At 43.1% G+C, this 15,791-nt stretch overlaps 1 protein-coding gene and 1 long non-coding RNA gene across 8 annotated transcripts in view; one reads left to right on the top strand and one right to left on the bottom strand.

The window, feature by feature from the left end:
- lrp1bb (low density lipoprotein receptor-related protein 1Bb) overlaps positions 1-15,791 on the bottom strand; it is a 387,404-nt gene that overhangs the window by 16,288 nt on the left and 355,325 nt on the right. For 4 of the 7 annotated variants that reach the window (XM_085136443.1, XM_085136442.1, XM_085136439.1 and 1 more), the window contains 13 exons: positions 15,484-15,616; positions 14,985-15,107; positions 14,670-14,792; positions 13,430-13,573; positions 13,051-13,185; positions 12,487-12,606; positions 12,140-12,381; positions 11,754-11,977; positions 10,651-10,757; positions 9,619-9,735; positions 9,190-9,363; positions 3,694-3,819; positions 3,305-3,469 (listed from right to left, as the gene is read on the bottom strand). In XM_085136443.1, the coding sequence (XP_084992569.1) occupies positions 3,305-3,469; positions 3,694-3,819; positions 9,190-9,363; positions 9,619-9,735; positions 10,651-10,757; positions 11,754-11,977; positions 12,140-12,381; positions 12,487-12,606; positions 13,051-13,185; positions 13,430-13,573; positions 14,670-14,792; positions 14,985-15,107; positions 15,484-15,616 (1,933 nt within the window). The remainder of the gene's footprint in view (positions 1-3,304; positions 3,470-3,693; positions 3,820-9,189; positions 9,364-9,618; positions 9,736-10,650; positions 10,758-11,753; positions 11,978-12,139; positions 12,382-12,486; positions 12,607-13,050; positions 13,186-13,429; positions 13,574-14,669; positions 14,793-14,984; positions 15,108-15,483; positions 15,617-15,791) is intronic. The other 3 variants (XM_085136445.1, XM_085136440.1, XM_085136441.1) reach the window with 2 other exon arrangements.
- LOC146501150 (uncharacterized) lies at positions 2,031-4,559 on the top strand. The gene is made up of 2 exons (XR_014869972.1): positions 2,031-2,739; positions 2,816-4,559. It is a non-coding gene; the product is annotated as an uncharacterized LOC146501150 (long non-coding RNA).

Below are 15,791 nucleotides of genomic sequence, written 5' to 3'. Positions count from 1 at the left end.
GCCCATCTCCCTCCATCCATTGTCACCACCTTCTACAGAGGGACTATCGAGAGCATCCTGAGCAGCTGCATCACTGTCTGGTTGCTAACTGCACCGTATCAGATCGCAGTACTCTACAGCAGCTGAGAAGATCACTGGAGCCTCTCTTCCCTCCATCACAGACACCTCTCACACCTGCTCCATCGGCAGGTGTCCTCCTGCTCAGCATCATGGAGGACACACACCCCTCACACAGCTGCCTTCTGGAAAGAAGTACTGGAGCATCCAGGCCCTCACTGCCCGACTGAGGAACAGCTTCTTCCCCCAAACCGTACATCTCTCTCTCTCACACACACACACACACACACACACACACACACACACACACACTGTTGTATCTGTATTGTTCTGTTCTGCTCGGTGTTTCACTGCTTTTCATTCGTGTTTTGCAGTTTTTGCACACTTGCACTTCATGTAGCACCAGGGTGCTTCACTGTGTGCTGTACAACTGCACATGGTGGAAATGACAATAATGAGGATTAATTGGTGGTTAGAAACAGAAGGGGAACACAGCACAGCTGAAAGCACTCAAGACTATTAGACAGAGAGGGGATATAACCTGAAACAAGAAACAGGAGAAACCCAACTATCCAAGTAAAACAGGAAACAGAAACTCTGCCTTAAAAACACTAGAGTGAAGACTGGAGGGCACAGGGACAGAAAGGAGGTTAAAGGTTATCAATCCTACTCAAAGACTTTATCTGCAGCAGCACCAACATGACACAAAATCTAGCTGCTTACTGACAATAACATGTTTTCCTGTAAACAAACAGGTTACAGATTGTTGTCCAGAACGAGGAGAGTGCAGCTACACGAACAGATGGAAAAAGGAGGCCCCAGAACTCAAAAAAGATCGTTTACAATTCTATGCAGAAAATTTCTATCAACAGCCTGAGAAAAATATGCAAATTGTTTCAGTCAGAGAAGCTGAGCCGTGCTTTCTGAACTGCAGATTCGAGTCATCTTCACGTCGTTATCCAAACTACATCCTTTAACTGCATCCACGTCCCTACTTTCCTGCTAATGGGCGGGAACACGAATCGTTGAGCTGACATCACTTTAAAGAAAACACTTTACGCTTTGGATGTTTGGCTTCAGGGAGTTTTGGATAATGAGAGCAGTCGAGAATCAAAAAGGAAAGACCTGCCTGAAACCAACCAGCCTGACGGGGAGGAAATAAAGAAATAATAATAAATGTAGCGGACAGTAACTGTGCTGGATCATACACAACCAGCTGGGCAGACAAAACGTCTTGTACAAGTTACACAAATGTGTTTAGACAACTATGATCCACAACTGTTAGGATATATTTACTTTTTTTATTTGACACAGTAGGAAGTTCTTTACTTTCATGTCACAGAGACACAGGTTTGTTTCAAACGTGCTGCTGCCAAAAGTTCCATTAAGATCCTGGTAAACCAGTCGAATCTGGAGGCAGAAATTCAATGACACCTTCTTGTGTTTTTAAGGATGAGACTGGGAACAAATCCAGCTGAGTTTCCTTTTTTATCACCAAAGGAGAGCTCCTGTTTGACAATAATCCAGCCCTCTTTTTCCACTCAGTCATTTAGAGCGATGCTTGCATGAGACGTGTGGTCAATGCAGTAAAACAGCACACAGTTAAATACAGCACACATTTCCCTCTGCCCACTAAAAAAGGAAAATCTCTTCACTATGTAAGCAGCATAAACGGGTCCGATCATCAATATTAACCACGAAAGACCCAAAACAATGTCATAATCACTATTTCATCTCTGTTACAGAGTTTTAATTTTACCATCTGCTGAAGTCACATTAAGTTGTAAGAAAACAACAAAAATACTGTATTTGTAAACAAACATTTATTTTCTGTTAGGTTATTAAATCCATGTAATTACTAAATATTTAATGAATTTAAACCACTTGAATAACGCTCTGCAATGAGAAATCACGCCACAGCTTTGTCACACCTTTCTTTCTACATTAGGCCAATAAATATGTTGCATTTTTTATCTGTATCTTTTTTTAAAAGCAACTTAACTACTATGATGTGGGCGTGATATACAAAGGCTTTTAAATCCAGGAAAGCTTATTCAATAGGTCTGTACGTATGGGCTCAAACTGTGGTCATAAATATTTTGTACTTGTAAATCAGGATTTGTATGTGTAAAAAGATTTGTGTGTGGACTTAGCCAAAAAAACCTGCAAGTTACAAGTACGAATTCTGACCCTATTTTTCTTCCTTTCATCTGATTGGTCAATGTCATGTCAATCACAAATGTAACTATCCAATCAGAGAACAGATGGGCTTGGCTGTCGGAGGGGCAGGTCCTTGAAGGGAATAAATGCCCTTTTACACGCCAACCCAGCGTTTTCCTTCATCACCACGAAGGAAAACAGTCTGTGGTCGTCCGAGTTCGGTGATTCTTGTGTCACAGGTCTACGTGTTTAATACAGGGACTTCCACAGCCTTTTCAACAGCGCTGCGTTTTTTGTGTTTGTGTTAAACTAATCCTAAAGTAATAATGTATTTCTAACCACTGATATAGCACAGCTTTATCCTTTCAACAGCTGCTGAAGGTTAGGGGACCTAGCTGCTATCAGATATTTACACAAAGATCCTCCAGCTTCAAACTGTATCACCCTTCAAGGACCTGCAGTTCAAAAAAGCTCCCCTCCGACAGCCAAACCCATCTGTTCTCTGATTGGATAGTTAAATTTGTGATTGACATAACATTGACCAATCAGATGAAAGGAAGAAAAATAGGGTCAAAATTCGTACTTGTAACTTGCAGAGTTTCACACGTATTTTTTGGCTAAGTCCACACACAAATCTTTTTTACACACACACACACACACGCACACACACACACAAAACTGATTTACAAGTACAAAATATTTATGACCACATTTTGAACCCATACTGTACGTTCTGGTTCAGTTTCACTGCTGACATCTCAGGAGAGCTCCTCAAAGGAGAGCTTCACATGAAGGCTGGAGGCTCCTTTCAGAGCTGCATCAATGATAAAACTGCTCAACTGGCTTTTGTAATGCAGCTGAATCTGAACTGAAGAGAGGAAGCTGCATCACTTTAAATGAAGACAAATGTGTCTGCGTGCCATCAAGCAGGGGTTTAAATCAAAACTGGTAAACAAAGAACATAAAGAATCCTGCAGCATAAACGTTCGTATGAATTATTCTTCGTGCAGCGACTCAGAAACACGTCAAACATGTGACTCGTCCAGAGGAATCATGCAGTAAAGAGTTTTGGAAAGCACAGACGTACCCAGTGGCGAGCCCATGCAGGTGCCCCCGTTTAGGCAGTAGTCTGTGCAGTGGTTGACCTCACAACGCTCCCCTGAAAAGTCAGGCCAGCAGTAGCACCTCCAGTCTCCTTTCTCATTGGCTAAGCAGCGGCCTCCATTCTCACAGGGGGGGCGGCACAGTTCACCTTCACAGCGGCAAAGTTTGTATCATTTACTGCAGCGCCATGTGCAGTCGCATGATATTTAACAGTGTTATGGAGCTAATGCGAGACAGCAACACGCACAGAAGTGTGAACCTCAGACTGCATGCAGTTATCACCAGCGTGTTCACTAAACACATCGCTTTAGAAAGCTGCTCATTGTTATATATTCAAGGTCAATATTACTGTCAACAGTTATATTAAGATACCTGAGACGTTGACATCATTGCAGGTGCCGTTCACCAGCACCTTCCCCTCTGGACAGGTGCACCTGGCACCAGTCGGGTTGAGCAAACACATGAAATCACAGGACATTCTGGAGCATGGATTGGGTCCTGTGGACAAACAACGGAGGAGATCATCTGTGATGCTGAACAAGAACAACTTTTCTTTCTGTGAAACGTGCGGTTGTTCTTTTTTAATAGAGCTATTTAAGTGTGATGGGTTTTGTAGGCTTTAGAGGTACAGCACATGAATCATTTTACACATGCATCTTCACATTGAATAATCAAAAGCTGAGAAATTCCCCCTGTAAAACTGATGTGTCACTTTTAGAAGTGCTGCTTTTAGCAGACAGAGGACGACATGTTCATGTTGGGAATCAAACTGCTTTAACTCTGGTTTCTATTCTGGTGGTTATGAAACAGGCAAACTCAACATAATGTTTGAATGAAGCTGCTGTCAGAGGTTCACATCCACTCATCGTGAGCATGAATGTCATCTACATGCACCCTCATTAGAACTGGGTTTGTGCCACTCTTCTTCACAGTTTATTTGAATTGGTTGGTCTTTTGGGTCGGACCTGGTGTTCACCCTGCTTTATCCCAAAACCAGCTCTGATCATCGTCCTGTTCAAGTTTCAACCGTCTCGCTGTCAGTCTGAGGGTAGTCCTTCAGCTTTTTTATTGTCATATTCACAGAAACATGTGAAGGAAAGTCTTATTTTGGTGCCAAACAGAAAGATGCATGTATAAAACTGATAACTATAATAAATGATCTCTTAAAAACAACAGAAACAATTATAAAGAACTACATTAAGTACAATAAAAGAAATACAATATAAATCGAAGATAGAGCTGCAGGGCAAATGTACATATTTATCCAATCTATGCTACGTCAGCATGTAGGTGGGGTCTTTGAGTATGGAGGCAGCTGTGTTTACTGCACCACACGGTGATGCAGCTGGTCAGGATGGCCTCAACCATGCAGCTGTAGAAGCTCCTCAGTCTCCTCCGTAAATGCAGCCACTGATGGCCCCTCGAAACCCGCTGTGTGGAGTTAAATGTTCCTCCCTGCTCAGGTGGGTGGAGAGCCCATGTTTGTATAGAATAGAATAGAATAGCCTTTATTGTCATTGTACAAAGTACAACGAAATTGGAGTGAGTGCCACTCCCTTGGTGCAAAATGCAATAATAAATATAGATGTAAAATATAAAAGGTACAATAAAACAACCGAAGTACTCAGACAATAATAAGTACGATATATACAGGATATACACAGGATAGCAGCATAACATAATTATAGTATGAATAGTGACAATGGCTATGGCTAAAGTATAGTTAAGCAGGTTCAATAGTTTTGTGCTTATTTACTACGGTGACAGCTCTGGGAAAGAAGCTATCCCTGAATCTGTTTGTCCTGGTTTTATGTGACCTGTACCGTCGGCCTGACGGTAACAGTTCAAACAGTTGATTACTGGGGTGAGAGTAGTCCTTAATGATACTGCCAGCTCTGCTGAGGTATCGGGAGTTTGCAATGGCCTCCAGGCTGGGCAGAGAGCAGCCAGTGATCTTCTGGGCTGTGTTGATGACCCTCTGCAGTCCTTTCCTGTCTGCAGCTGAGCACCCTGCATACCATGTTGTTATGCCGTACGTTAGGATGCTCTCTATGGTGGCTCTATAGAACATCACCAGCAGCCTCTCCTCCAGGTTGTTCCTCCTGAGCACTCTCAAAAAATGGAGACGCTGTGTAGACAGTTTATGGAACGACGGCGTTGAGTGCAGAACTTTAGTCAACAACAAGCAGGGACAGGCTGAAGACCACCCAGGGATGTGACCTGGTCCTGCTGACTCACGAGGGCTGATCTTCCTCGGTGCTCCCAATAACTTACTTATATACAACTGTTTGAACTGATGATCATGGAAATGTCTCCAAGAGACTTTCTCATTTTGTGTGAATCTAAAACTGTCCTTCATGCTGTTCTGTCAAACAAATCCTTCTTCTGCTGCACACCGAGCAGAATATATAAAGTTTATTTATTTATTCAGTTTAAAGAGAGAAGTCAAAATCTCTGCAATCTCTTACATATCGAGCCTTTATGTCTTATCTTCTTGCAAGCTAAGCACATGTTGTGCCCTCAGACTCCACAGTGTACACTAATGAGTCTGTAGGGAGGAACAGCTGTCGTTTAAGTGAAAACCTGACCGAGGCTGAGCTCTCTCACGCTTCCTCATCATTAACACCAGAGATGGAACCAATAACTGCCATGCTTTATCACCTGGAGGAAGTGAGAGGACGACGTGGCTGTATTGATCAGAACAGTGCGACCGCTCTTGCTCTTGACGAAGGTGGTCACACTTTTCTCCCCTCCTCCTCTCCCTTAGCTTCCCTGCTTAGCCTCTTGTGTCCTTGTCTAGTCTCGTGTTTTTTCTATTACTTTTCCCTGGAACACTCTCTCACAGTCTGTTCTCTAAAACCTAAAAGAGGAATTATGGATTGGCTCAACTAAATTGACACCCCTTTCTCAACGAGAAGTTTGGGCTTGGGTGAGCCTGAGAGCTGAAGATATCTACCTATTCAGAACCATGGTAACAGGGTTCTGGCTGATCGGAGCTGGCTTGGCCCTGACTTATCGAAGAATTAAGGAAAGCTGCCCGCTGGGATTGGAATGATGGGAGAGGCGTGAGCTTCTCAAAATGGGCAGCACAGATAAGATCTTGGAGAGGCTACGGCTGCTGTGAATACTCAGAATAAGATCTCTGACTGCAGACTGGATACATCTTGGAGGGGCTAGCTCGGAATAACATCTCTGGGAGCAAATTGGATGACAACTCGGGGAGGCACACTGCCGTGAGTTCTCAGAATCGGCTCTTTGAGCACAATTCCATGCAAGGCCACCTGGGTTGGCTGGAAGACTGTTTACTTAGCCTAGCAGGGCGAAGGACACTGTCTCAGCTGAACTCTGGACACGCACACACATACATATACACTGATAAGCACACACTCATCCCTGCTCCCTTTCCAAACGCCTTCGATGCTTGTTCCCTCCTGGGAACACGGCGGGTCTGAGCCCGCGCTGGAATGGTAGCCCTGGGCAGGGTGGCTGCTGTGTTTGCTTTGGATGACTCCTCACCCCCACCCGACCCTGTGGCTGGTCACGTGTTCCATACTGTTGTGTTGTGGACATTCATGTGCTTCTTTGTGCAGAGGAGTTTTTTTGTTTCCTGTTCTCATGCTGTCCTCCCAGGAGCCCAGCATGAGTAGAGCTCTCTTTTTTTCCTCTTGTACTTTCCCATTGTTGTGTACATTTCAGTGTTTTTCTGTAACACTACCGATCTCCGACCTATATCCCCATGTGATGTCTGTGTTGTGTGTGTAAGGTCGGGGGGAGGGGGGTCCTATTACACTGCAGGGCAACCTGCATGTGGCGAATAAAGCCTTGATTGATTGACCAGGTTAGTGGTTTATGTTGCACACGTGAAACACGCAGCTAAATATAATTTATATCTATAAAGCATCATTTCACAATATCAGTCCAGTTGTTTCGTTAAAATATTAAGAATTAAACTATTAACTTAATTGTTCACTAATCATAAATTTATCTTAATCCACAGTTCTGCATACTGCATGACTCCAGTTTCCCTTTCACAGTTTTCATCATCATCATCATCGTTTAAATATATAGCACTTTAAAAACACACAAGGCCGGCCAAAGTGCTGAACAATAGAAACATAATAGATACCATAAGAATAATAAATACGATAAAATAATAAACATAGCGAAAACAATAAAATATAAGTAAATACAAGTCAGTCAACCACCGAGTCAAAGTGAATAAAAATGTGTTTTCAATCTGGATTTAAAAACCCGCCCTGATGTCGATCGCCTAATGTGAAGAGGAAGATTATTCCAAAGCTCAGGAGCCACGATAGAGAACGCTCGGTCTCCTCAGTTTCAGCCGTGATTTGGGGACTGAGAGCAACAGCTGCTCAGCTGCAAGTGGGGACGAGTGGGGACGAAGGGCTTCAGCAGATCAGACAAATATGCAGGTGTTATTTAAAGATTTAAAAACCAATAAAAGAAATGAATCCTAAATTCAATTGGTTTTGTTTGTTTGTTTGTGGCAAACTGCATTGCATCCTAATATGTCAAATAACATAAATAATAAAAATAATATTGTCCTAAAAACTGATACCAGATAAATAAAATGAATCGATTTTTAATACAATAATGACTTATTCACTGTTGAGCGTCGCTCAGCTGCTCACAGTGAATAATATCATTTATAGTTTGCTCTATAAAACAGCTCCACATGTTTCACTCAGTTTTTAAATCGATCTCTCAGGTTTGCTGAATATTCGTCTTTAGCTTATTTGTCAGACGTGCAGCAGGTGGATGAATATCTCTGTTAAACAGAGCTGATGTCTCTTCACCACATTCATGTTATTTTTTCAGGGTCAACGTGTCGCCGTGAACAGACCAACATTAGCCAAATGGGTCATTTAAAAGTTGTCAGCCAGATGTTAAAGTAAACAAGCAACAAAGCATCCAGAGAGAGATTTTATCTGATAGTTTCATGAAACAGGCACAAGTAGAGAAACGTGTTTCTATTTGTTGTACACACACATTTCTAATCTTATATTTAATGTTTGATGACTCAGAGTTCCCTGAGGGAGGCTGGTTCCTCTAAAGTCTGTGTGATGGTCAAATTTAGGATAGCGCCTGGAGATTTTCCGTTTTTGTTTAAAAAAATAATCCCGTCCACACGTAAAGGCAGAAATGAAGGAAAACGCTGCTAGGAACATGCCAAAGCAGCAGGTGGCGCTATATTCCTAACCGTGCAGAAATGTTGGCCAATCAGAAGTCTAGAAGCCTCGGTGGGAAAAAGTAAACAAAGCTGGGGCATAGAAGCAGAACCGAGTCGTATGTGTGGAGGGACAGTAACTGTGTGAGTATATGTAAGCATTTAAACACTGCAGAGACAATTAACAGTAACAGTATTGTAGAAATTCATTTCACCGAAACAATAACGTGGCGCACAGTGTGACGTCAAAAAAGGCGCACACCTTTGACTCTGGCCGGAGTTTTTAAAAATCTCAGTTTTCAGTGACCGAAAACGCCGTTTACGTGTGGACGAAAGGTGCAAACGCATAGAAAAATCTGCGTTTTCAAAACATACCCGGGTACGTGTGGACGTAGCCCCAGTATGTGTGGTTGGTTACCAACTGCTGATGGTTACATTTATTATTGACCTCGTCTGCTGTTCTAGTCATTCATTCATAAATATGATCGGTGGCTGTTTATGTGTTTGTGTTTATAAGAAGTCTTTAGAACATCAAAGGAACAAATAACAACAATAGAACTGAATTACAAACACAATTACCAAGTAAATAAGTAATCAAACTTCAGCTGACTGAACAGCGTTTCCTCTTCTACTCTAAAGGGACATTTTTCAGATAAACAGTGAACATCAGGGCAGCTTACCGTCCTGCTGTTTGTAACGGTGGGAGATGAAAACATTAGTGGGCTTCTCCACCCCCAAACTGAGAAACTCCACAGACTGTTTCCCATACTTGTGAATCTTGAAGACCTCGTGTTTTAACCCGGTTCCATAAATGTAGTCCTCAAATATATCGATTCTGTACGGCTGGGAGATTCCTAAACATCCAGCAGAGAAAAGAAAGCAGGTTTCTGCAGCTTTGGGATTATAAAGTTTGTATGCTGAGGTGCACGGACGAAGGACGACTGTGTTGTCTAAGAGGATTGATGCTAACAGACATTGTTTAGAACCGTAACCTTGAGCCACATAAAAGCAACATTAATCTGGCAATTATTTGATAAAAAAGTTGAGAAAAACAAAGAGAAGCATGAAACGAATTTGCGTAGATGAAAAAGTTTTCCATTTGTGTTTACCGTGTCTGTCGCTGATTGTCACCAGAGGGTCCGAGCCATCCAATCTCATGCTCCCTATCTGCGAGAGCTCAGGATCAGCCCAGTAAATACGCTGGTTGAAATAATCAATGGCCAGCCCTGTGGGAGGATGAAGGTAAGAGATTCATTTACCTGACAAATTACACAGAGATCACTGTGGAGTCCCTCAGAGGAGGAGACCTTAAGGTCAGGACGGTTCCAGCACCGACGTTTCTCCGTCCGATTGTTTCTATTCAACAGCTTGTGTTTCAAATCCTGAGGAATGACGGCGCTTGTTGGTCACGGTGAGCTTTTTTACAATTTCACTGTTTCCCAGAAGTCTGACCGTATAATTGAGCACCAGGCTGCAGCATTTAAATAGCTGTGCATTTTCCCACTGATGAATTCCTCTTTGTGTGACCAAGACAGATCATTGCATCCTTGAATTTAAGGAGGCCAAAGCAGCTCTTCAAAACTAGATCAGCACTAAGTGCTTCCCTGCAGGCGTACAACACATCCCGAGCAGCTGTACGCTGCTGCGTGTGCGCTGCTTTGGAGATATATTTATTTAACTACCATTTGATTCTTTAGAATAACATATATAACTGCAAACGTCACGTGACGCTGCAGGCGAAACACATCGTGTGTGTAAGTGTTACGGATGTTGACAGAATATTGTTACATATTGTTATTTGATCAGGTATTTATTAGCTGACTCAATAACAAACACGAGTTTATATTGAAGCTCTGCTATGTGGAATATGTGTTGCTTTGGTGTATAAACTGTGCACAAAGAACGTGCAGACATCAGCCCAACGACACTGTGCTGTGTTACTTTTTATGATCGTTCAATCATTTCAGTAACTGGAAATTAAATAGTTACTGAATAATTATTGATGGACAGGTATTGGCCAGAGATATCAGAACACACACAGTTCATTCATAAAATTCCCAACATTTTATATGACTTCAAAATTAATGATGAAAAATATTCCAATAATGTGGTTCAACAAAAGGAATAAACGAGCCACCCACCAGTGGGTCTCCTCAGGTTTTTCTCCAGCATCACTCTGCGCAGTGAGCCGTCCATGGCTGACTCCTCGATCTGAGAATGATCACCGATCACGCTCCAGTACATCATTCTGCGAGGAACCAAAACCAGCTTCAACAAATATGCATTTAGATTTACAGACACATGCTCAGTATCACAGCTACAGCACCCAGCAGTGTTCGGTCTCGTGTTTGTGTCAATATCATGTTTTACAGTTTTAATAATATTAAAAAGTAAACAGGAATAATGTCTTTCATATCTTGTTTAAAATTCTAAAAAAAACACTTAAGCCAGACCCAATCTGTGCTTTATTTGGAGAGAAGCCGGTTGTTGTAGACCTATCAGCCACCCAAAATAATGTGACACGTTTTGTGACGCTGCCGTCTGATTCTACTAAATTGGAAACAAAAGGTGCCTCCTACCACATCAGCGTTAATACAAGATGTATTGAGACACTTGCAGCTGGAAAGAATTAAACTCCTACTAAAGGGGAAGTTGGAGGAATTCCCTTCAACCTGGCAACCTTTTATAGATCTCTTCAATACTGTACAGATATAAATGATCACTGAGCCTCATTGGTGGTTCGATAAATAGCATCCTCTGTCCAACGTTCTTTCGCTGTTTGTTGTTGCTTTTTTTGTTTTGATTTTACTTTGTTTCATTTTTATTGTATATATGTAATCATTTATATTTGAATCTTAGTTGCCTTTATGATAAAGAACACTGGAAAACCAAATAAAGAGATTTGAGAAAAAAAAAAGTAAACAGGTTATTTTTTAATACAGTGTCAGAAGCTGAGAGGAAAACCAAAGACTCATTAGCAGAGCGACGTGTCACAGCTGTGCGCCGCTTTGTCGTTGCTGTAACACCTTTGTTGGAGCAGGTCTGGCGAGTTTAAGTGATGTAAGAGGAAATGTAACCGATTAATCTGCCGAGCGGAGCAGCTGAGGAATTAATAACATGCTACTGACTATTATGTAATGTGAAATTGATTACATTTTGGAAAACAGCGGCTCATTACAGGATTAAATAATGGTGCTCTGGCAGAAACATCTGTGAAGTTGAATATTGTGTAATGTGTACTTACCCCCTGGTGGGGTTGACGGCGATGGCGTACGGCTCTCCAGCTATATCAGTAATCAGCCGGGTGCAGTTTGGTCCTTTAAGTTGGCCCACATTTATGGAGTATCGTAATTTAGTCCAGTGGGCTGTGTAATAACTGAACCAGTGCATCCGGGAGTGATCGGTCCAATAAATGTTTCCTGTAATCCAGTCAGCAGAAATATCTCGGGGTCGCCGGAAGTCTGAGCACTGCAACCGATAAGAGTCACAACGTCAGGCGCTGCGGGCGCTCGTGCACGCGCTGACTCAAAGTGAGACGCAGCGGTGCAGAAACTAAAACATGGATTATTTTTAAACATGTTTCTTTTCTTCCTATTAAGCACAAAATTAAAATACAATAAAAATACTCACAATGTTTCTGACGTTTGTTTTGCTCTGACTTCTTTCCAAATTGTCTTTGTAAAAAATCCCACCAGGGTTGAACTGGGTCGCCCAGATAAACTTTTGGTGGTGAAACAGAACATCCATCCCGATAATCCGGGCATTGTCCTCGATGTGCGTGGGCAGCCTGTATCCGAGGCTCTGGTTAAAGGGATACAGGAAGCTGCGGATCTCGGTGTCGTTGGACACGTAGAACACTCGTTCCTCCGGTCCTGCCGGTGAGTCGTTCACGCGTTAAAAAGTAAAACCATTCGTTAAAACGACTCACGTCCACAGAGAAGTCACCACAGCGGATACACGGAGTTTTCTTAGCATACCTCTTACTACACAGTTGCCGTTGATCTCCTTAAAATTCCGGTCACATGAGCATTTATAGGATCCTTTAGTGTTCGTGCAGTAATGAGGACAAGCGTCAAACTGCAGACATTCATTTATCTCTGCAAAAAAGTACAGCCTCATTTATGATGCTGCAAATGTTTTCCACGTAACTGTGTGCATGTATGACATTTACAAACACGTTATAAAGTCACATTAAGACCGTTTATTCCCCCAGTTTTACTGAGGTTTGACTCACAAACTCACCTGTTGACAGCTGGCAGGTTTTATCAGGACTAAACTCGCTGAAAATGAACAACAGGCACCAACAAGTTTCCTCTAAACTAACTGAAGGAACAGATACGTAATAAGGAAATATGTAAAATGCTTTTTATAGCACATTTCAGTCAGTTTCATGTAAAACGCCACTAAAGTAAATAAAATGCACAACAATGATGCAGTAAAATATAGAAAACTAATAAAATAAGTCAATAAAAACAACAAAAACAACAACAGGCTGTCAGTGTTAAAAGCCAGACCACAGAAACTACATGATACACGGTTACCTTCACACTGGCCCGTCTTCTGGTTCCTCTTGAAGCCAGGTTTGCACTGACATATAGAATTAGCATTTGTCTGGTTGCAGATGGCGTCCTCTCCACACGGATTGGTTTTCTTTCCACATACATCTCCACTGGAAACTACAAATAAAGGCAGATTACACATCAGCCCTGCTGGGCTCCTCCTTTCATGTGCAAAAGCCAAAGGAGCATCTCCATCTTTTACAAAGCACACTGCAGGCACGGCCGCACATGTATTAGCATAAATAACAAAACATTCTGTCTAAAACGAGGAATAGCTTCGCTTTCTGATAACGTCGCGCTAACATTTGGTACTTTTCATCTCACCGACGGCTCCTTTGAAGTCAGCTTGTGCCGTACTTACATGCCTTGCAGTCTTGCTCATCTGAGCCGCCGTCCCCGCAGTCACTGAACAGGTCGCACTGCAGCTGGATCGGGACGCAGCGTCGGTTACTGCAGGAAAACTCGGTCTTCCCACAGGGCCGAGGTCTTCCAGCCACGACCTCTGCTTCAGTGCACACAGACCGAGAGCCGACATCAGCTCATGAGAAACAGCCTACCTGCGCTTGACTCAGCACGCTGAACACTTTGAAATCATCATAAAGTCCGTTTAGCGTTTACTTTGAAGCGACGTCCCGGAGTCTCTTTGTTTGCTGGCAGGTCGTTTTGCAAGTGTTTGAAATAAATCAGAGAAAGAGCTTTTTGACTGTATTTGTTAATTATTCAAACTAAAAACTGTTGAGGTGTTTCACACGTTTTGCTTTTGTTTAAATTAACGGTTTCGTCCTCAGAGACGTTCGCCAGTTTGCCATCCTCCTCCTCCAATAACAGACAGAGATAAAGAATATCATACAGCGATGAAGCCGCAGATGAAGAGATTAATAGGATTAAGCTCAGATTGAACAGAAGGATAGAGGCGGAAGCACAGAAATCTTAGAGGTAATGAAGTGATGGAGGAGATGGATCAGTGTATCGATGGGAGCAGAGAGGGAGAGAAAATGAGAGCGATGGAGGAGAGCAGAGACGCGTCCTCTCCTTCCTGTCTGTGATTATTCACACAAAGCTGTGTGGAGGAAACAGGCTGGGAGCGCTCGTGTGTTTGAAAAGCTTCACTTTCACCATAAAAATCTGCAGGAATCAAGTGTAAACTGTGTTAAGTGCACCAAACGTGGCTCCCGTTTAACATGCAGTCACAGTCCTTTTTCTGCCTTTCAGATTCATCTGCAGCACATTTAGACTCCTGGTACTCGAGCTACAGTTCAAAACCTGTGTTTGCAGGTTTGCAGTGCACGAGCACACAGACTCACACCAACAAGCCTCCTGCTCTGCACAATTTTCAACATTCAGTTATTTCAGTTAAACAGCGTAAGAGAGAAAAATAAATCTCCGTCATTCAACAACTAAACAGACGCTTCATTGTTGGTGCTTCTTTTTCTCCGATTATCATCCTCACAGAACAAAACAATACTTGTGCTTCAAGGACGGCTGCATCAGGGGCGCTTTTAACCTTCTGCGCTTAATTTGATGAATAAAGCGTCGTTGAACTTTCACACTAATACCGCTCGAGGCATCATTAGACCCGTGCTGGTGCGGTTTGCGCTCACCACACTCTTCTTCGTCCGAGTTGTCGCCGCAGTCGTCCACTTTGTTGCAGACCTGGTCCGTGCGCAGACACACGTGATCGTTTCGACAGCGGAACGGCCTCGTGGGGGGGCAGGGAAGCTTCGCTGGGGGACAAAAGACACAAACGGTTAATGGAGATGTCCTTCAATGGAACTATCTATAAATTTATAAGTGCATCAAATCTTTTATGAAAAGACAATGAAACTTTCCCTCTCGGGAGATCGAGAAGCAGAGGTCGATAAAATATGCATCGTCCGCTTCAAAGGAAATTCTTGTGAGTGACAATCTCAACCCACCGCACATGTCTGCGTCCTCGTCAGAGTTATCTCCACAATCATCCTTGCCGTCGCACACCCACGTGTGGAGTTTGCATAAGGTGTTGTTGCAAATGAATTCATCAGCTCGGCAGAAGAAGGCTGCTGCAATCGAAGAGTGCAACGAGACTTTTAGCGCCGCGAACACGCCAACGGTAAAAACAGTGCATTCAAAGGAGAACAGGAGTCACAAATGGCCCATTCCAGGATTCTAGTAACAGATGCTTTTACATAATGATCCTGACGATGCGGATCATTCCCACCAACACCAGCAGAACCTGCTTCTATTCCTGTCTCTCCTCTCGTCTCAGAGTCGTCTTCCTCGCTGCTGTTTCGGCCCTTTTATCGTTAAACGCTGTGCAGCCGCTCAAATCAATTCTCTGTTCAGTTATACAGATGAGACTTTTTTACCTTCAGACATCACGCTGACACGAGTCACGCTGACACGAGTCACGCTGACACGAGTCACGCTGACACCTACCCTGGCCGCAGTTTTCTTCGTCGCTGTGGTCCATGCAGTCCAGCACGTCGTCGCAGCGCCAGCGCCGAGGGATGCAGTGGGCCCGATTCAGACACAGGAACTCGTCTTCTCTGCACTCCTTCACACAGCCGATCTGTTAGCAAAGACGCAGGCGCAGCCAGCAGGCGTTCTCATCAACATAAAGGTCTCCACATATTAAAGACCAGCACTGCAGAACCACGAAGGTTTACGTCCCCGCAGCCACGCGAGCACAAAAGATGCTAAATGATTTTAGTTTGGGAGCCTTTTTATCTCGAGGACCTCGACCC

Source organism: Neolamprologus multifasciatus, chromosome 16, assembly GCF_963576455.1.
Source record: "Neolamprologus multifasciatus chromosome 16, fNeoMul1.2, whole genome shotgun sequence".
NCBI classification, from domain to species: Eukaryota; Metazoa; Chordata; class Actinopteri; order Cichliformes; family Cichlidae; genus Neolamprologus; species Neolamprologus multifasciatus.
Note: the sequence above shows the minus strand (reverse complement) of the source record. Positions and strands in the feature narration are given on the sequence as shown.